This window comes from Canis lupus, chromosome 1, assembly GCF_011100685.1.
Source record: "Canis lupus familiaris isolate Mischka breed German Shepherd chromosome 1, alternate assembly UU_Cfam_GSD_1.0, whole genome shotgun sequence".
In the NCBI taxonomy this organism is placed as follows: Eukaryota; Metazoa; Chordata; class Mammalia; order Carnivora; family Canidae; genus Canis; species Canis lupus.
The window spans coordinates 17,782,040-17,803,416 of NC_049222.1; the positions used below are offsets into that span (position 1 = coordinate 17,782,040).

At 44.1% G+C, this 21,377-nt stretch overlaps 1 protein-coding gene across 16 annotated transcripts in view; it reads right to left on the bottom strand.

Annotated features, from left to right (window-relative positions):
- The window catches only part of NEDD4L (NEDD4 like E3 ubiquitin protein ligase), a 338,822-nt gene that overhangs the window by 48,080 nt on the left and 269,365 nt on the right, over positions 1-21,377 (bottom strand). For 8 of the 16 annotated variants that reach the window (XM_038525906.1, XM_038525905.1, XM_038525917.1 and 5 more), the window contains 7 exons: positions 16,965-17,097; positions 15,475-15,651; positions 12,948-13,022; positions 11,254-11,313; positions 6,073-6,204; positions 5,488-5,607; positions 4,210-4,407 (listed from right to left, as the gene is read on the bottom strand). In XM_038525906.1, the coding sequence (XP_038381834.1) occupies positions 4,210-4,407; positions 5,488-5,607; positions 6,073-6,204; positions 11,254-11,313; positions 12,948-13,022; positions 15,475-15,651; positions 16,965-17,097 (895 nt within the window). The remainder of the gene's footprint in view (positions 1-4,209; positions 4,408-5,487; positions 5,608-6,072; positions 6,205-11,253; positions 11,314-12,947; positions 13,023-15,474; positions 15,652-16,964; positions 17,098-21,377) is intronic. The other 8 variants (XM_038525909.1, XM_038525907.1, XM_038525911.1 and 5 more) reach the window with 7 other exon arrangements.

Genomic DNA, 21,377 nt, shown 5'->3' on the forward strand with positions numbered 1-21,377 from the left:
GTGGTTGCACATGTTTATTTAATGGTCTAAAAACCACTCACTTGTATATTTTAAACAGGTGAGTTGTAGGACATGCGAGTTATACTTCAAAAAAGCTGTTAGAAAAATTTCCTAAGTCAACAGTATAAACTCTTAGTATCACTGGATTATAACAAAGTGACAGATTTTTGGAACTGGCAAAGTCTACTCCCCGCCCCATGCCCAAAAAAAACCTGCCCCAAAATCAAAAAATAAAACCAACCTTTGCTTTCTATTAACTATAGCCAACTATTAGCTGGAGAAATAAATCGTGTTAGCAGTTTGGCTATCGTGATGGCTATTGACTCTGAACCTTGCTGCTGTCCTTTTTAAAGGGTAATTCAAGGCATAAAATTGGTCTGGTTTTCTGTTGTATTCTGGAACCCATATGGTGTAGTCAACAGATACACTAAGGTTTTGGATTTTTAGGTCCCAGGAGATGTAGATTTGGTAAATATTTGTGTTAGGCTGACTTTGGACAGAGGATAAGACATGGAGCACTAAGCTCCCCACTCAGTGCTGGCTCTGAGCTGGACCCGGTGATGCCACAACCACAGGGCACCCTTCTCTCCCCAGCCCCACCCCCCCGGACCATGCTGGCTTCCAGACGCTGCATGCGAGACCAGCCGTGCCTTGGAGTCATACACACAGGCTACTGTGAAACTATGGGGAAAAAGCTGGTGATGCAAAGCACACACAAACAAAGCAGCAGCTGAAAGTTACAGAAAAGTGCCAGGGGGTGGGGACGAGGGGCATGAAGTATAAAACCTAATCTTACAGGTCTGCTAAGATGGCCTTGCACAGAAAACCCCAAATTTGTAGGATGTGAGGGTTGGAGGCTCTTGGGGACCTATTATTTTATTATAACAATAGCAACATCCGCCTTCCACCAAGTTCTAAGGGCTCAACCTAGAAAGCACTAACTGAGCCCACCCCCATGGTGAGTCCCCGGAACAAAAGGTGGCAGATACCCTCCCCCCCCCACCACCTGGGGGAGCAGGTAAAGGCAGCCAAAGCCCCACAAGACTCGTGACAACTTTAGGGATGACAATAGAGGCAGGAATACTAATGACGTTACAAATGATATAAATAAAAATGGATATAAATGAATAAAATATGCAAAACCCACTTGGGAATCTCTCCCTGTCCTCAAGTACCATGAACGCATTCTTCCACCGTTTCACAACTGCTCCCTTGTTACTGTCAGAAGAATTTTTAAACAGAAGGCAAAGATCCACATCTTGGGGGAGGGGAGAAAAAGGATTCCTAGCAGAGTTTTAGAAATATATAAAATATGAGGAGGCTGGCGGGTTCAAACAACAGCTGAGTTTTTCCCTTCCTGGAAGAGGTCAACAACCACGAGGGCTACAGTGAGTTTTATTAGTTTGGACCCAGGTAGAAAACAAACCTATCATTTAATTAAGGGCTGTTGTTGGCTTTCTTGCTACAGAAACAAGCCAATGCCTTGTCCTGTAGAAGACATAAATGCACTCTTACATATATGCTTCCAGTTGCTTCCTCAGCAGAAAGAATGGGCAACCTCAAGTCCTCTTGTCCCCTGCGCTTGGGTGCTCTGGAGGCCTCCAGCACTCCCCGCTTAGCAATGCTGACCCAGGTGGAACAGAGGGATGCTCGCTGGATGTGGCCCGATTTTGTCCCAGAAAGGATGCTGGCACGCTGCCTGCATTACTGGTGTGTGTGAAAGGCTGGGTTTTATAAATAGACTTCAAAGCGAATTTCCCCCTCTCAATGGATCCAAGGGAAATGCCGGCCTGTATCTTTTCATGCTGCTGGCTAACGTAGGAAGCAAAGGCACACAGGCTGATGGAGGCAAGGCTAGTATTTTCAGGACTCTCAACCTGTCCTACCAGTTTTCTCTTCCTGTTTCCATGATAAAGCTCACATTCTAAGAATAGCTAGCTATGCTGTTCTCTTAAACACACATAACACAGAGCAAACCCCAAACCAACTCCAAACAGATTCCAAGCTGAAAATTGCCTTTACGCTTCCCTCCATCTTATATCAAAATAAACAGGCAGGTTTGGAGTCCGCCTTCCTCTGCACAGGCCTTTGTCTAGAAGGCGTGACGCAGCTGTGCCAGCACATCTGAGATGAGTGAGGAAGGGTAGTCACTGGTGGAATTTCCAGTTGTTACCCTAAGGATTTTCCACAGCAGCAGCAGTAGCAACAAAATATTGGTTTGACAAACTCAAATGTTAAATGAGTCCATGAGTCAACAGCGAGGATCCCGGTGGAAAGGGGCAACTGGAAATTCAAACTGGGTTTCATTCAGCAACGATGCAGGCAATAAATAAAGCTGGTGCTGTTTAAAATAAAACCTGCCCAGCTGTAATTACACTGCACTTGTGGCGTGAAGGATGGTGAAAAGGTTAGGAGCCCTGACTGCTAAGCTAGTTCAAATGACTCCAATCGCAGCTTATGCTGGCAAGCCACAGTGGCTCCATACGCTAATCCATCTCCTCCGACATTCACCCTATTTCTGGAGCTCCCATTTCGGGCAGAGGGCTAGAGAGCCAACAGTACAACACCAGCAGGACCGCCGCAGGCTTTGAGTCCTCGGGGGGGTGGGGCAGGGAAGGAGCTAAAATCCAATCTTTATTACTGTATTTTCCAAAGGGCTGTCTAACTTTCTGCCTAACCCTGCCCACCATCCTGTAAATATGATCTTCAGGTGAAAAGGCGCATCCAACAAAGCGATGCGTTAGTATATGCCTTAGGAGTAGTTATGAGTTTACTAAATGAGTGTTGCCGGATCTCAATGATAAATTCCCCCTTACTTCAGAAGAGGAAGAACTCTTAGAGTGGTTCTCAATAATAAGTGAGGCCATGGGGGGCATTTTTGGTTATCCCTATGGTGGTGAGGGGCTGGGGAGGAATGGTGGCCGTCAGCCTTCAGTGGCAGGAGCCAAGGATGCTGGATGCCCTGCGATAAAAGGCATAGCCTTGCCCCAAATACAGAGAATGTCATCGTGGAGACATGTTGTAGCACCATCCACTGGATTTCAGAGGGTGAGCCCGTTAGGGACTAAAGGAACACACAAGTCCAGGCCACGTTGGTCCAGGCCTCTTTCTTACACAATACTACCGTTCTGTCAACTGTGCACGCTTGGTATCTTCACTAGAAATGGGAGTCCAAAGCATGTGTTCGCTGCTAGCCCAAGACCAAATGGCTGGGCCAGGGACAATTGCCCGGACTCAACCAGCTTTCACACACCGTCAGTTCTGAGCAAGCAGCACAGATGACAGAAGGGCAGAGTTAAGCTCTGTACCCAGAGAATCAGACAGGGATACAAGCGACAGGAAGAGCAAACCTCCCATAGCATCAGAAATAGAAACAAGAATACCGAGTTTGGTTTGGTCATAAGTCTAGAGATCACACAGCAGAAACATACCACTGGCTTCTAAAAGAGAACTGCACGCTCTGCTAAGACAGACACCACTAATTTAGCTGGAGGAATGAAGAACTGACCCAGACATGGAGAGAGATGCGTATGCACCTCTGACTACTCTCATCGTGCTCACTAATACAACACAGATCCTTTCTCCTATAGGATTCAGCGCCACATGGAGGAGCAACACGATCAGAAAAATCAGTTTTGACAAAATGTTCACACACAAAAAAGCTATTAAATGTACAACCAAAGTCCTCAGTACATCTCTCCACCCATAATTAAAGGAATGAGACAGAGCACAGGAGTGTAAAACACGAATCTGACGTGAACAGTGAAGATGACAAGGACAAATCAAAGATGATAATGTCAATAGAAATGCAAAAAGAAACTGATGAGGAGAAATGATTAAAAAAATATTAGGACCCCCTAACAAAGTTACAGCATCATGGAAAATGAAGCAGGGACATCGAATTCCTGGCCCTGGGGAGCCACTACACCTTTCTTCCCAATATGGTAAACTGTCAGGACTAGAACTTTCCAGGGGTCCTACGAAGAAAAGGAACCCAGCCTGGCACCAAGCCCAGAGGTAGCCACGAGCCTGCGCCCAGAAGCCACCCTCCCCCCACCGGCCCAGATGTGCAGAGTCCAGATGTAGGCCGAGGAGGTCCCCTGGGGCCATGCTTCGGCTCAGTGAAATTCCTCTCCGAGAACTAGGAAATCCAGGAAGCAATGCCAGACCTCATGATGAAAATGGAACCAAATAAAAGCACAGCCTTACCCACGTTGTAGTCTTTGTGTTATGGTCAATGAAGAAGGGCCGGCCGTTGGGCGCTATCCTCATTTCCCAGCCGGGCGGCAGGAAGCTCTGTGTGACTTTGTGTTGTGGTTTGGGGGAGTTGTAAGGTGATGGCTGTGGGGACTGTGGATTGGAAAGGGTATCTTTCACAGCCCGACGTATGGGCGAATCCTTGGCACCCTAAGGAATAATAACGAGCATTAGAACTCTTACCAGCTGCTATTCCGGGGGGAGGGTCAAAATGTACCTGGGTACACAGGGACACTGCTCTCTGAAGAGGTACAAGGGAGAAGCTCTAAAACCCGTTTCTGTCATTCATCTACTTTTCAACCCATCTAACTTTAAAGTTTTCTGGTTGGTTAAACACATGACAATATTAAGTACTTATACCCAAGGTCCGTGGACAGCTATTCAGTGCGCACCCCAAGTATTGTTCTGTATTGAACGTTACGGATGGAAATTTTACAGAGGGTGGAGAAACACATGCCCCTGCTCTTAATGAGCTCACAGTCTAATGAAGAAGGGGTTGGCAATTTTTAGAGCACAGAAAGCAAAACCCGTACCAACAGAGACAGCCGTCCGGACCAGCAGGTTGCTACCCCCCGGCACTCCCATCCCAGTTTGGAACAGACCCCATCGGCTCCCAGCCAGCAGCATCGCAGACCCAGGGAACGGGCCCGCAGCTAGGTCTGAGACACCGTCAAGCTCAGAACTTCACACACTTGCTCTCTGGCTTCTCTAACTCTGACGTTTGTGATGCGAAGGGATGGCAACAACACCACACAAACAGAAGGCACCCGCAGATGCCCCGCAATGGCTTCGAGATGTGCGTGTGCATCAGAAACACATATGCCCGCACGGTGACAGGCCCTACCGTCGAAAGGAAAAGAAAAATGATCAAAGCGACAGCTATGTTTGGAAACGCAACGTAAGCATTGGTATCGGCAAGAGTTCGTGTGCAAGTCAAGAGCGAAACACAAGGAGAGATGGAGAGTGTCCGGCAGAGGGGCGCCCCCTTCGGGCACAAGGAGCCGCGGGGGCAGCCGAATGAGAATGGGGATCAGAGGGGGGCAGTCCACGGGTGCGAGCCGGGCGGCACAGAGAAGCATGAAGGAAGGCTGCACGACAACACCACGACCCATCAGAGAGAGAGGGGAGGGGGGGACAGGGGGCTGCAACCACTCAAACCCAAGTAAGATGAGCAAGGAGATGAGAAGTCCCGGGAGGGGGTGAGCCGGTGAGCCGATGAGGCCTTCTCACCTCCAGTGGGGCAGATAAGGTTACGGTCGGCGAGCTGAGGCTACGGGGCCGGCGGATCTGAGGCTCGATTAGGTGGTTGTTACTGTTTGTGGCGGATCCGGACGCACCGTCTTCGGCGAGCTATTTCGGAGGCAAAAACAAGTTAGCTTGGCAGGAGGAGGACTCCTGTGCGAGTGATGAGGAGCGTGGACCCAAACAACGTAAGCCAGCAATAATAAGAGGGCTGGCCTATTTCAAGCGTGGAGGAAAATGATTAAACATAATAATGGGGGCAACGATCGAGAAGTACAGTCAAAGGAAATAGAAATGAATCACTAGCCCAGCGTAAACGCCAGCCTCAGAAATCAAGGGAGAGAAGCTCCACCCTGGGACGGGCTCCCTAAACCGTGTCTAGGGGTGGACTGGCTTGAGGACCGAATTCTTCCTCCGGCAAATACTAGGCTTAGAGTTCCCATCTTCTCTGTGAGAAACATGATCTTAAACACGGGTTCTTTCAGAACAATACATTCACCTCGGGAGCACCGAGCTCACATACGTTTGGGCTTCTACAGCCTGTGATTTTAGGTTGTAGGACGATCTGCGTACCTGCATGATAGGTCGAGTCCAAGTTGTGGTTCGATTGTTATGATTGACATAGTATGTGCGTCCCTTAGCATCTTTTCTTTCTTCCCAGCCTGAAGGTAGGCCCGGCGTGGTGTGTGCATAGGCCACTGATGGCTGTTTGTGTAAGAAATCATTATTATTTAATATCCTGCATTTTCTTTTTGATCAGTTTAATAAAAGTAATGTACACGCAGAGAGTTACTAGACCAGGTAACTTAATTTTACTTGTACCAAAAACATTAGCGTCTGGAAAAAAGGCAATTGATTTCCAACGGCTTCCAATCTACTGTGAGATGACCCCCACACAGCCACAAGGTCCAAGATCTTCTAAGTCAGTGGTAAAACCCTGAAGTCTTAAACATAAAGGGTCGTGGCTAACATGATCCTAAGAGAAACGTACAATCTGTTTCAGTTACTAGATTTTGCTGTCAAGCCACAGAGAGTTTCAAGGTATTTTAAACTGTCCAATGTCACCAAGAGAGGGATGCTTTGAATAGTTTTTTCCTCAATAGAGTTGCCACAGAGATGCTCTCCTAACTCCCAAAGTCTTCCTCAGCTTAGAGCCCTTCCACTACAGCTTTCAGGGAGGAAAAAAAAAATACAGTCTCCTCTCTAGGACGGCTGTATTCGCGCCAGGGCACACGGTCATGAGGACCGACCAGGACAGCTCAGCGGCCCCAGTCGGGAAGCCACTGGGCAACGTGAGGTCAGAATTCCAGAAGAACACGCAGTTCGTGGGTTTGAGACATGTTCAGTATAGGGCGACTGGATCTGCAAAGTCCAAATTAGATTGCAGAAGGATTCCTGGGACACTTTTGCTTGTAGGGGGCAGTCTGAGAAATGCGGTCTGGGTGGAGAAACACTGGACCAGCAAGCGTGTTTCAGTGACTCAGAAGACAAGGAGACGGACGTCTGAGGTCCGTGCTGTCCCGAGAAGTGCTGGGCATGTGGACGCTGCATATAAGATCTGTAACTGAGAAAAGGGCGCTACCCCTACCCTCAGGGCGGGGACTCAGAATTACAAGCCAACTATGGCCACCAAGGCTCCTGGGAGAATGTAAAAGCAGCGAGAGGCCACACCTCAGGAATAATCTCTTACACGAGGTGACAAAAGGAAGCCACTTCTTTTGGGGCAACAGGCTTCCCTAATTAGGATCTTGTGAGCCTCCAGGTGGTTGACCAGGTGGATGTCAGGGCGAGGATGTCAATCTCTGAGCCCAACTCCTCTGTGTGCGCCCTGTCTTTGACAGTCACCACCAAGACTGTGCTGGGGCAAGGAGGCCACAGAGCGCCCCCTGGTCTCCTGCAGGATCGAGAACTAGAAAAAGCACGCTTAACCATCCTGCCATGTAATTTGGGGACTTCAGTTAATGAGGCTCAATACTCTACCCCATAAGCTAGATAGCACGTTCCAGAGAGAAACTGAGCCACGGAGCAGCTGCCTCAACGGTTATTTCTAACACATTCACCATGCCCTGCAAGACTATTTGTAAGAGGACTTTCTGCTAAAACGACAGTAACTATTTTCTTGATGGTTTTCCAGATTAAGTCCCGAAGGCCCTGAAATGGGAATTCCAAGACTGAGAGACCCTATGGGCTCTGGATCTAGGTGTGAGGCCACTACAGGAGCGGAACGGACCTGGACATGCAGGCCTGATCCTTCCGTGAGTGAAGACAGATGAACTCGTCCATAGCCTCAAGCTCTTACCGCCTCCTTCCCTGGCTGAAGCACTAATCCCAAAGAGCTCTTTCTAGGCTACTTTTCATCCAGGCACTACAAAAACTGGACTCTGCTGAACTAAGTCAGAACCCACACTGTAACCTAAGTGGTCAGTTTGCATTTTTGGCAAAGCATGAGCTATCAATCCTTGACCTACTATTGCTTATCTGATAACTAAAACTGCTTGGGCTCAGTGGAATGCTCGCTACATGGAATCTGTTGGTTTTCCTCCTCCCGGTTGAGTTAGGTTTTGGGAATGGAAATCAGATATGTGCTCGGAGAGCTCTGTTCTGGAAACCATCAGGATAAGGTTAAAGTGACAAAATCCCTGGAAAGGATGTTGATGGGGAGACATCGTAAACTAAAAGAACATGATGTGCATGGTTCATCTCAGAATCAGATTCAAAAGCTGCAGACCCTCCAGTCCAGGTTCCTCTCACAGCTCCAGTTAATAGGACTAATCAGTTTCTGGGAACCAAGAGTATAGAGGAGAATATGGATTTTGATTAATACGCTCATTATGCCTTCTATTGAGAATTGAATTGGCAACCTACAATCTAGTTCCATTTACGGGATATGGTGTTATTAAAATATTTCTTTATAGATTTCTAAGTGACCAGGGATAACAACTTGTGCCAACAACTGCATTTGTGACTCTAACACTGTTCTCCACACACAGCAGGGGAAGAGGCAGGACTCAGCTTCTCCCGGTAGATTGTGCAAGAGATCCAGCCCTAGAGCCGAAATCAGATTTCTCCTGCTATGTGTGTGTGTATTCACGTGTGCATTCCATACGACCTCAAGAGGCAAGTTAATTAATCAAGAGACAAACTGCTAGGCAGCTCAATTTAACAATTTCCCAGCTTTTCATCTAAATATACTATCGTGCTCTGCACTGCCAAATAGCCAGTTAACTACAGCTTCCTAGTGGTTCCATTTATTTCATTAAGATGGATAAATCAATTATGCGCAAACTGTAAAAGTTTCAATATGCTTTTAAAGATGACAATCAGTTTGGTACCATTACAGATTCTCCAAGATTCGTTCAAACCCTACTATACCATTAACTCTGTATTTTTAGGTATATAACAGCAAAGTCCAGAAGGATTGTACTCTCTCTCTCCTTTTATCTCAGAGACAGCTTCTGCTTAGCCAGCTGGAAAGTGACACCACTTTTCAAATACAAAGTATTATTTGTGTGTATACAACCAGTATGTATTCCTAAACCAAAGGGTCATGGTTCCACAGATGACAATCAGGGGTTGTTCATTAATGCTACAAGAATAAAAGCACTACCATGGAAAGAGATGTACACCAGGATGGTTAACGCAACATGGTGTGTAGTGCCCAGGGGGTGGGGGTGGAGCTGAATGTTCATTGATGGGGGATAATTATAGAAATTGAGGTGCATTCCCATCACCGAGTATTACGTAATTATTAACAGGTCCCAGGGGAAGGACCACAAGTGAAAAACACTAGGTTGCTAGGTGATGTGTATATGAGATCCCAGTTTTGGTGTGTCCACACCATGCATGTTTGTGGAAGCACAGGCGTTGGAGTGAGAGGCTACGTTCCAGGGTGGCCCCAGGACAAGAGACGGTACACATCAGTATGGGGCTGACACGCAGGGGTGGGGTAGGGGCAGGGGCAGGAGAGGGTATAAAAGAGGGGGAAAATATGATAAGAGATGGAACTGGAAAACATACTTTCAAAATTGTCTGGTTTCTGATGTAGCCATTGGATAAATTGGCTTACTGCAGCAGAAAGATCCCCAGGTACATGGGAAGCATGAGAATAGGTAAAAGCGTTTAGGAATGACTACTATCTGGTCTTTAAGAACCAACAAAACCAAACTCATGTTTTTAATTCATCGTTGGGCGAGGGGGAGGGCACAGGCAGGCAGAACACAGCAGTGGTAGGGCCACAGGACCTCATTTGGATGGGTCACGCTGTCCTGCCAAATACCTCTCACCATGGAGCCCAGTGCTCTCATAATTCAGTTTACCCTGTCACTTAATATCCCTCAGCTATCACAACGCTCCAATGTGGACAAGATTCCCGGGTTCCAATAAAATGCAAAAATGGATGGTAGAGAATGCTCATTAGCCCTGAATTCTATTAAAATTATTTAATGAAATGATCTTGTCTACCTTGCAGCTCTACTTCTGGTAGAATTTACTAGCACACAGTAGGAAATATGCCAATTCATTTAGAATTTCTTTAATTCTACTGGAGGCTGAGGCCTGGCCACCCCAACACAGGATTTTCACATAAATCACTATCGTTCAATACCTTACAATGGGCTCATTTTGGCACACTGCCAATTTGATTTTCCTGTGCACAATGCTGAGCATTAAATTCTAACAATATGACTAAATTATTCCTTTAAGTCCACATCCTGCATAAAAATCAGCAATTGCATGTGTATTTAAAGGTATTCTCAAGTAATAAGCAGTTATAACAAACCTAACAATGGTGACACAATAAGGAAAATTCTTCAAAGAGCGACAGCAGCTCGATGCATAAACTCAAAAGCTAACATGTCTTTAGGGGTCAAGCAAAAACCAGGCAATTAGAGTACATAGTCCTATTCAAGTTACCCAAAACCATGAATACTAAAAATTATTTAAAACAATGAGTAAGAATAACAGATACTTGGCTCAGAAAAACTTATTTTTTTTTCCTAGACCGTTTAAACTTAATTATATTCCCTCCTTTCTCTCCCCAAATTATATGAACACTTGTTCATTCCTGTGGATAGAGACCCTTGTGGCAGAGCAGGGTCACTGGTTCATGCTCATGATACAGAAAATCTAACCCAGCATGTAAAATCTGGTACAGGAAACAGACAAGAGATTTGGGCCGTGTGCACCGCTGGGAATCCATGTGCACAACTGAGTGTAGTTTCTGTGTGGCTTCCCTCTTCTCCTCCAAATTATTTTATCCAAGCATTCTAACAAATAATAAAAGCTTAACAGCAGTATAAACATTAAAGGTAGAAATATATTCTAGTATATGTGCTGCTGAACCAAGTGTGGCAGAAATATATTTTTAAAGTAGGCTCCATGCCCAGTGTGGAGCCCAACGCAGGGCTTAAGCTCCTAACCCTGAGATCAAGACGTGAGCTGAGATGAAGAGTCGGATGCTTAACTGATTGAGCCACCCAGGTGTCCCAGAAGTAGATTTTAAATGGTCAAATTAAATGCTCTTTATTGAGGTTTGACAGTATTCTTAATAAAACTATATAGGACGAAAACCTGTTATTGTACCCACTCCCTTTGAATGATGTGAAAGTGAGAGCTTTACACTAAGCAACGTGTACAGCTCTACAGCATAAGGAGGCTGATCTTAACCAAAAAAGTAAAAAGGTTACATTCACTATTTTGCAAAATGTTAAAACCAACCCAGTTTTGCTATTAATGTCTGATTAGGGTTATCATTACCGTTGGCTCCTCACCACCCGTGACGGTGGATGACCGCGCTCTCCTAGTTGGGACACTCGGCTGTTGAATGACAATGGACATCAGTGAAATGCACTTAAGGACATCACCCATTGCTTATTGAATCAGGAATAGCTGCTGCAACAGCCAGTAAGGCAGGGGCCATGAATCAGAATCCCTGAAATCCACCCTGTCCAGATAAAGCTGAGCAACCACTCACTGATGACCAGAAGAAAAAGAGGGACACAATTGCCCTCCGACCCAGAGAGGGCTCAGGTTGTAGCCGTGATTCGAGAAAACACATGAACTGCAATCTCAGTCATGTGAGAAGTCTTATTTGAAAAAAAATTGGAAACCACTATGGTTTTGCTCCTACTGTTAAATAATTAAGCAGATTCTTAAATCTGCCAAACTCATAACTTAAGAGGCCACTGGTGATCAGTGAGTTTGCAGCTTTATAGGGTACAAGGAAAGAGGGAGGAAAATCAATTTTCAGGAAAGTGAGCTCTTTGGCAGATAAAATTGACACCGATTTTGAAAAGGAGGGAAAGTGCCATTAATTCGTCAAGAAAACAAATCACAGAATCATCAGGTTGGGGAGGATCCCCTCCTCAGGCTATCACAGCTGATCACTCTGGTTTTTGGGGAGGCCTGTACTAAAGCTATCCCAGAAAGGATGCTCTTGTCAAAAGCTCCTGAACAACCAGCCCATTCTGTGTGCGCCACAACTCAATCTACCATGTTGATTTCTCAGTTTACCAGCATACTCATGAATTCGTTCTGTTACCATAAAAGACTAAAATGCAGGCAACAATATGCTTTGAAGTAAAAATGTACACCATAAGGAAGATACCATGATTGCAAAACTCTAAGTATAATCTTTTTTTCCCTTTAATTTCATACATGATGAAGTATTAGTACCCTCAAAATGATCAAGGATTTGTACTAATAAAAAAAATTGGCCAAGGTCAACAACAAATTGAACATGCTAAAAACCACAAAATATTTTCTCCTCCAAAGGAAGTAAATTCACAAAAAATGTTTACTGCGTACACCAAACCTCTCCCAAGGCAGTCCTGGTCTGCCTTCCAATGCGAATATTCAGTCTTATTTTTGCCCTAGATTGTCAAACACTCCTTACTCTTCCATATTTGCTGCTGGTTATGAACATTATGGGAGGGTGGGAACAAATTATAGTCAATTCTTTCGTCAGTAGAGCTGCCTTTACAGAGAAGGTACAGGCACTTGTGAGTTAAGAGTTGAGGTCATTAGTGATGGGGAAAAACCCACTCCCTGCAAACCCAGAAGAGTTATTCCTGTTTAGAGGGGGTCAACATGTTCTTAAGATGCAGCTCACTGGAGCACAGCATTAGTGGCTAAATGAAGTTTTAAAAAAGTAAAAGAATTCTTAAAAGCATGCTTTTAGTTAAGTAGCTTAGGTCAGGTGAGCACATCAGAATTTGGTATTAATTTGAGTGGAAAAGCAAAGCAATGAAGTTTACAGCATGTCAGAGACACTATGGTGGTAACTCTTTGTATTGGAAATCCACTCTCCGTGAGCAATTTGCTAGGAAATCCTAAGGTCCCATTTAGACAGAGAATGGATTTGCACAGGAAAAACTCTTCTTTGGCAGCCCAGATGATTTCAAATAGAAGCCACAAGAGCCAACCGAAGGCTGGCAGGGGGCGTGGGTTACCGGTGGTAGATGAGCCTGCTCGGCGACCCCGTCGGTGACACTGCAGGACCGCAGCCTTGAGGAGGGCTCTCTTTGCTGAAGGGAGGAAAGGACATGGAACATTGTGAAAACCTAGGCATAGAAGCAAGGTTCACTGGCTTAATACGTCACTCAAGCCTACTGGGTGCACTTTGGTATCAAAAGGTAAGTACACGAGACACCAGCTTTTCTGAACCAGGAGAGTTATCCTTCAAGTAGTCGAGTCATCTTGTATTTTTCAAGAGTTTCAGGCAGATTGAGATTCTGATGGGTCCTTAGTAAGAAGTAACAGCAAAACAAGGCCAAAAAAACAAAGGGGACTGAAGAGGCCCATGGAACGCTCAAGTATTGCTTTAAAAATGGAACCAGGGGTTCCTGGGTGGCTCAGTGGTTGAGCATCTGCCTTTGGCTCAGGGCATGATCCCTGGGTCCTGGGATCCAGTTCTGGGTTGTGCTCCCCATGGGAAGCCTGCTTCTCCCTCTGCCTATGTCTCTACCTCTCTGGGTTTCTCATGAAGAAATAAATAGAATCTTTAAAAAAAAAAAAAAAAAAAAAAAAGGAGCTAGGAAGCTAGCAGTCTTGTATTTTGCTGTGGGATGCACCGGCGGGGGTAAATAGAGGAAAAAATACTAATATGGTTATTAGACATTGAGTATTACTATTGACAAAAGGTCAGTTGGAGTCTAAGTCCAGAGAACTCACATATAGACTTGTGCTACTTCTGAAGGGTATTTATGTTTTAGCTTCTCAATGGAGCTGATGTTGTGCTGAACAGGAATAAAAGATTAAAATAGTGACACTAATCTAAAACATCGAGTGTGTGATGTGTATGTTCCTCTGATTTGTTTGTATTAATATCTATTGTTAGAAAAACCGCCTCACAGATCCGATCAGAGAACAGCAGGAGGTCACACACACAAAGGCCAAGTGTCTAATCAGCAACAGGTTCATTCACGGGAGAAGTATGTACATAGCACTTACTCATTTTTAGTATTTTGGGATGACCAGTAAGATGGGGTAAGGTCAAAGAAAGACTCTCTAACAGTGATGGGGGCCTAACTGTGTCCTTCCACACTGGTTAGGATGAAGGGTTCCTTCTTTAAGTAAAAGTTCAAGCTACTGTCCCTTGAATACAGAGTGACCCTGACAAGCAAAACTGCAGAAGAGTCCCGTATCATTTTTTCCAAGACATTCTTACCTAACAGCTGAGTCAAACTCAACACAATCTTAAAATAATACTGACCCTCCAACTTGGATCTTAAGGGTATTTCATACACCTGGAATAATTAAATGCAGGCAAGTCTTCACACAAATAACTGGAGATGCTAACTTGATGCTAAAGAAAATTATGATTTTTTTTACTTGGTAGATTAGAGGTGGAAAATTGCTATGGCTCCTGCATTACTTACTACATTTTATAGGCTTTAAATATATGGTTTCATTGCTTCTGTTGTTTCCATAGCAACAGTTTCATCAATTCAAATATCCCACATGTATTTTTTCCCCTGCCCTTTTAGAATTAAATTTTCATCTCCGTGATATTTCTCTTTCTGAAAAACCCTTACAGAATTATAATATAAACTCAAATTAATTGAGTACTCACTGCAGCTCACACAATATGGGCCAATAGAGTCTTTAAATAAAAACACTAACAATTTTGTGAACATTTACTTGCTTTTACATTTGATGTGGTCCTCCCATCCACTTATATTTGATTTGGTTCTAATAATGACTATTTTGCTAGGATGCCGTTTTCAGTGGAATGACTGTTATTTACTATAACACATTTTGAAAGTTCAACTTTTTGAGAAACATTCAGTTGTTTGTTCTCAACTTTACATACAAGCGGGTGTTTTTCTATGGATTTTTCTGCACATTTTGTGTTGTCAAACATGGAGGTCTTCATACTGGTTTTGCTGCTTCTCAATGGGGGGGGTGGCCCCATCCAAAGTTTCTAGAAAGAGGTTCCCTGATGGTTGAGAACCCAAGTTCAATTGCTACCCTGAGGTCTGTGCCACAACTTCCTAATCTTTCTTGAGGACTTGTACTCTGGGCCTTAGGGGAGGTATTCCATCTCCCATTCTAACTTTGTCTTGGATGGGTCCCTTCCACATCATGCCTTCAGCTGTGAAATGAGGATGGTAAAGTGTGCAGAGAGTACAAATTAAGAGGCCCAATGTCTCTTAGGTCTCAGCATGAAATATCACCTTTGTGATGAAGGTATGATTTATGAGTGTTTGACTAGGAAAAGAAATTCAGGGTTAAAGCTGATAATAATAGAAGTCGTGGACTCTTATTTGCTTGAGTGTTTTACAAATCAAGAAAGATCCTCACCTGCTTGGACTAATTTTGGTATTGTCCTCCTAGAAAAGGAGGAACTTAGGGAACCTGTCAGAGTTCTCTGGGAGCTGGAGAACCTTGGTCTTTATTTGCATGTAAGATTCTCTTAAAGCAATAAGAAGTGATTAAGTATTTGCTCAACTTCTCATTCAAACGACTATTACTTACCATCAAAGAACCAAATTGCTCCCCATTTGAGTCTGGAGTGATCTGAAGCCTTCTGCTCAGTTCCTCAGACAGCTCCTGAGGGCTGGTCCGAGATACTGGAGAGGATGGTGGTGGGGGCAGCGCCAGACTGAGGGGGTCTCCCGTGATGTTCACTTCTTCGGAGATGGTCTCCCAAGGCTATCACAAGGAATGAGACTTTGGGGTAAATGGCAGGAACGAGCGATCCTCTCGTCACCTTGCCAACAACAATAACCATTATAATAACTAGAATTAACATTTACTGAGCACTTAGGCACATAATCTTCTCCACAACCATGAGGAAGATGTGTACCCTAATTCACAGAAGAACTGTATCCTAATTCACAGATGAGGAAACTGAGGCACAGAGAGTAACCTGCCAGAGAGAAGAGAGCTAGGAAGTGGCAGGGCCAGGAACAGATCTAAGGAAACCTGGTTCCAAGGGCTGTATACTCTTAACCATTTTATTTATTTATTTCTATTATTTCTTTATTTGAGAGAGAGAGAGACAGAGAGAGAGCGCGCGCGCACGAGAGCACGCACACGTGCACGAGCGGCGGGGAGCTACAGAGGGAGAGGGAGAAGCAGGCTCCCCACTGAGCAGGGAGCGTGATGTAGGGCTGGATCCCAGGACCATGAGCCGAAGGCAGATGCTTCACTGACTGAGCCCCCCAGGCGTCCTCTTAACCACTCTATCATACCACCTCTCTGAGCAGTGACCCACTTCTAGCGCTAGCTACCCCACATATGGGTTAAAATGTTCTCAGGGATTCACTCCCGATTTTCATGAGTTTCTTTTACTCTAACTGCTGAGGAGTCCATGAAAACAGCGGAGATGCTATAAACTGCAATTAAACAGTGCTATTAAGTAACTTTCAGTGAATTTATTATCATTAATTTTGCTTTTCCAATTTTGAACACTGGAACATCTTATGAATGATCTTCTTCAGAACACGTGGCCTAAAAAGGATGGATTTCTAGTAAGCAGAGTTAAGGCTGCACGCAAGTTATGGTAATTGCTAATTTGTCGTTCAATTCATAATATCCCCACAGTAATTTACCGTAAACATTTAAGGGGAAAAATACTAAACCACTCTAAATTCATCCAAATTTCAATTTTCTTGCTAACAAATCTCTTTTTTTGATATAAAAACCACTCAATAAAAGTACGTGGTACCCACACAAGTTACAGGGCTCATTCAATTGCTGACATACGACAACCACGTTGCCTACCTACAGTACAGGTAGGCTCTGGGAGGAAAAGTAAATTAGAAAGTGAAAACATCTGAAGATTTTCAGCATTACAAATAAGGTCATTTCCCTTTGGTAATGAGCAGATACAGGTATTCATCAAACATGACTTTCATAAGCACATCCTGAATCAATTAACACCCTGATGGTCACCAATCAGCTGTAGGACCAGGCCTTGGAGTCAGAGGGGGGCTGCCGAGGGGTGCGTGGGGACCGCTTACCTCTGGGCCGTCTCCACCCTCGCCAGGCTCGGGCTCCAGGTCCTCGCTGATGTGCCTGCGTGAGCGGAAGCGCCGGTGCGCGGCCTCCTGGTTGATCTGCCTGATGTTGCTGTCGGACTCGGAGGACACATCCCTGGGAGCAGGGGGCGAGGGGAAGGGAGACAGGAGGGCCGGCGTTGGTCACCGATGCCCTGACAACAATCCGATGCGCTCCAGGGGCCTCACGGCCACTAAAACATCAGTGTTGTCACGTCCAACCCGGACAGACAGCGGGAGGAGTCTCCCCCACGACAGCCTGGCTAAAGCACAGTGGGAGGAGGGTTCGGGTCAATCAAACAGATGCAGGGTTTAAATGCATCAGTCACCATGTTCTGAGTATTTATCAAGCACATATTGCAAAAGGTACTTTAAGGAATCACAGCCCTGCAGTCATTTGTTCTAGTGAGAGGCAGGCTTCTCGAAGGACAGGCCGCAGACTTGGGGCCAGCCATCGTGAGCCTTCTGGGCTAGCAATGACAAGCGGCAAACCCTTGGTCGTTAACAACTGGCCGAAGCGCAGAAACAGTACAAACTCAAAGCTGGGATGTGGAGAGAAGTGCTCCTCATCCAACATGCGTGATTTTTGGCTGCTGTGGATCTCGCTTTGATGGGATCTCAATCATGACACTGCATTTCTCCCTATTAAACCACTTCTTAAAATTCAAACATCAGGTGGTATCATGTCCCAAATCAAGAGGAATTTGAAGAACACTATAACTTCATGTTCTATTTTTCTGTGTCATCTCTCTTGATTCAGGACCTGAAAGCATCAATTCGATCTTGAATACTTTGGTAGTACATTAGAGGCAATCATCCTTTGGGAGAAATACTACTTGCTGGCTTTTAGAGTAGAAATTTGAACGTCAAAACGTTTTTTCAGAGAAAACTCAGACTCTCAAGACGACACCCTAATTTACTTAACGGAAGTGATGTTGCAAGTTAACCTTTCAAAATATTTGAAAACACTGTTTCAGACTAATTTAAATAGTTATTAATCATGGGCCGTCCTTATAGATTCTTCCTACAACACAGCTTTTAAAATATTCTAATAGGCTCTGAAGCTAACTTATACTACATCCCAATAAAAAGCCTGCTGGGCCCCTGTAATAGTGAATAGTTTGAGATAAATAGCACCACACGCAAGTAAATAGTGACTCTTTCATGTCTGTTTCTCAGAGAGTTTAAGTACTTCCAACAAACACCTTTACATTAGAACTGCAGGTAAACATGGTAGTATAAAAGTTAGCTTCCACTTAATCCACATCAGAATGACAATTACTTAATAAAATCTGAATCAGTGAATTTTTACTGTACCCGTGTCCCCAGTACATAAACTTTGGGAATCTAATAAAAACCTTGCCTATTTTCTAGTTATATTGAAGTGTAACTAAACTAGAATAGTACCCTGAAGTACCTTCAGAAAAATGGACAAAACTATGGCTATAGAGAAAATAGCTAAAATCAGAGGACAGGGAAAGGTACTAATACATTTCTGAAACTATCAAAACAAAATAAAAAAAATGACACTTTGTTGGACAGGTTAGAAAATGTAGTATCACATTTGTGATTTTTGTGTTGTCACAGTGATTTTTATACGACATTCAATTCTTAAACACATAATGATTATAAAGAGTAGTAAGTTATTACGGAACAGAAAAATACTTAGAAAGTGACCAGAATTAATTCTTTATGATATATATAAAATATTTTAATAGTGTCTAAGAAAGCAGAGGAAGTTGACATTATCCTTCCCCTTTTTATTAAGGATGGAAGCATTATTGCTTTCTAATGACAGGCCCTTTAAAAAAATTTTTTGAGAGACAGAGAGAGCGAGTGAGTGCACATGCACAGGCCCACAAGCAGGAGGAGCGGCAGAGGGAGAGGGAGAGAGAATCTCAAGCAAACTCCTTACTGAGTGCAGAGTCCTGTTGTAGGCTCAATCTCATGACTCTGAGATCATGACTTGAGCCGAAATCAAGAGTCAGCCGCTTAACTGACTGAGCCAGGGGCCCTTATTTTAAAATACTTTATGCATATTAAAAAAAATACGTGTATAAAAGTTTCATCAAAATTGTAAATCTTCACTTGAAAGGTCAGTTAATATTCATTCAGTCAACACTAAGTGATTAATGTTTGCATGCTATGTGCCAGGACCTATTACATGCTTGCTCTGTTACAGGGACTTCTGAGAGGTTGAGAAGAAATGGGGTTTTAGTATCACTATGCCTGCATTTTATATCTCTTAGAAGTACATAAAATTCCATTGTTCTGAGAAGGACTTACTTTTTAAAAAGAACATTTAAAATCAATCACGCAAATCTTCCTTATTCCACATGCTCATATAATTAGTAATTGGGTGTGAACCAGAAATCACTAAATAGCATAGAAAAGAGACTTCTGATTTTGACATTCCAACTGTAGGCTCTTAGGGTCTTCAGTGATAAAGTGAAAATGTTCATGAAGAGGAGACCTTTTGCATGTCATTAAGCAATGGAATGAGAGGGTTGATGAAAGTGGAAATTTAAAGAGTCACTAATGGGAAGGTGATCATTTAAAAATATTTCTGAGCTGACAGATTAAAAGAGAAAATGATTTTATTGGGGGCAAGAAAATACTGTAGGATATGGTTATTTCAATTTTCTTCAGTCATTAATTTCATATATATTTTCTTTATTTGACTTTCATGGGAAATATACAAGTGGACAGAGGCAGGATAAATCCATCAGTTTATCAAGTTCAGTGCCAACTAACATCAATGTATCAGATCACTCACATTCACACACATTAGGGGCTGTAATAATGAATGGAGTTACTGATACACGATTACACGGTTGCTAAGACAGAAGTCGTACAAAGCATTTTGGAAAGAGAGGGAACAGAGTTAAGCCTTTGAGTCTCCCAAGTTCCTCTTCATTCACAACCTTAATTCCATTCATTCAACGTGTTTTTAAAACTGTGTTTTTAAAAGATTTTTATTTTTAAAAAGAGAGAAAACACGAGTGGGAAGGGCAGAGGGAGAGAGAATCTCAAGCAGATTATGTGCTGGGCGCAGAGCCTGACATGGAGCTTGATCCCAGGACCCCGAGATCATAACTGAAGCCGGAAACAAGGGTCGCTGCTTAGCTGACTACACCACCCAGGCACCCATAAAATTGTGTTTTTTGAAGCAAAAAGCTTACAGTTGACATTGAAAATAGGGCCAAGGAGAATTCTAAAATTAGGATTGTTTTAAAAGCTACCTTCAGACTTGAGAGAGCTGGGAGCACTCTGTGGCCAGCCTTCCATCCTGAGGTTCTATATCCAGGCCTAGATGCTTCACTAAACCGTGTTCCTATAATCACTTTCAGAAGGGATTCATTTGTGTCATTCATTCAGTTACAAGTACTTTCCTGAGCTCCTACTTTGTGCCAGGCACTGAGACGGTAGATCTGTAAGAAAACATTGTCTGGCCCAAAGTGGCAACCCGAGTACTACGTGCTCCATGCTACGAGAGCGGAAGCATGCACCTTCCGGGGGGGACCTGAACACAAGTACAGTTCTCCCGGAGGAAGGTAGAGCAGCTGACCTCTAAAGGCAGCCAGAAGGGGACATTCTAGTTCTGTTTCGGTTTTTGGGTGGTGGTGGGGGGAGTGCATTATTGCATCCACAGGGCCAAGAAGAGAGTAATTGGAAAGCAGCTGCATATGGTCTGGCCACTCAACGCACTGGGGGTTTATGACTGTGGGTGGGAATCTGGCAAGAGACAGGGTGGAGAAGGACCTTGCAAGAACAGCCGGAGGGCAACGAGCTGTCACTGAAGATTATTCAGGGGGTTGAAGTTTGGAGCACAGGCCTAGCAAACTGGGAAAGAGGAGCCACGAGGAAAAATCTTTCCTTCACTTTAACACACGGTCATCACTGTCTCATTTCCTCAGAAAGAGCCTCTTAATAAAGACACTTTATACCAATTTCCCCCCAAAGCGTGCAGCAGTATTCTGTAAAAATGGAATTATGAAAATAATTGTTTTCAAATTAGAACGATACTCTGGAATAATTCTGGAAGGCTTGAGGGCTTCTGGCCAAACCACACTAAGTTAAGGAGAAAGAACCTCCAATTCTCTGGACAGTTCAGATGGGATGAAGAGGTTATGGTGGAAACGAACTCTTCATATCTAACTTCTCTCTTGTTTTCTAGAAGCCATGCCCATTGGAAAGGAGGCAACTCCCTGAGCCCCACCTGAGCTGGGCTGACGTCCTTCCTGGTTCAGCCTCTTTGGCATAGCTCCTCACGGATGGGGACAGTCACACCACTGACCACTCCCTAAACTACATGTGAACCTGAACTTGGATTAAGAGTTGCATTTTTCCCATGTCTCTCTGGACAACTGATGAGCT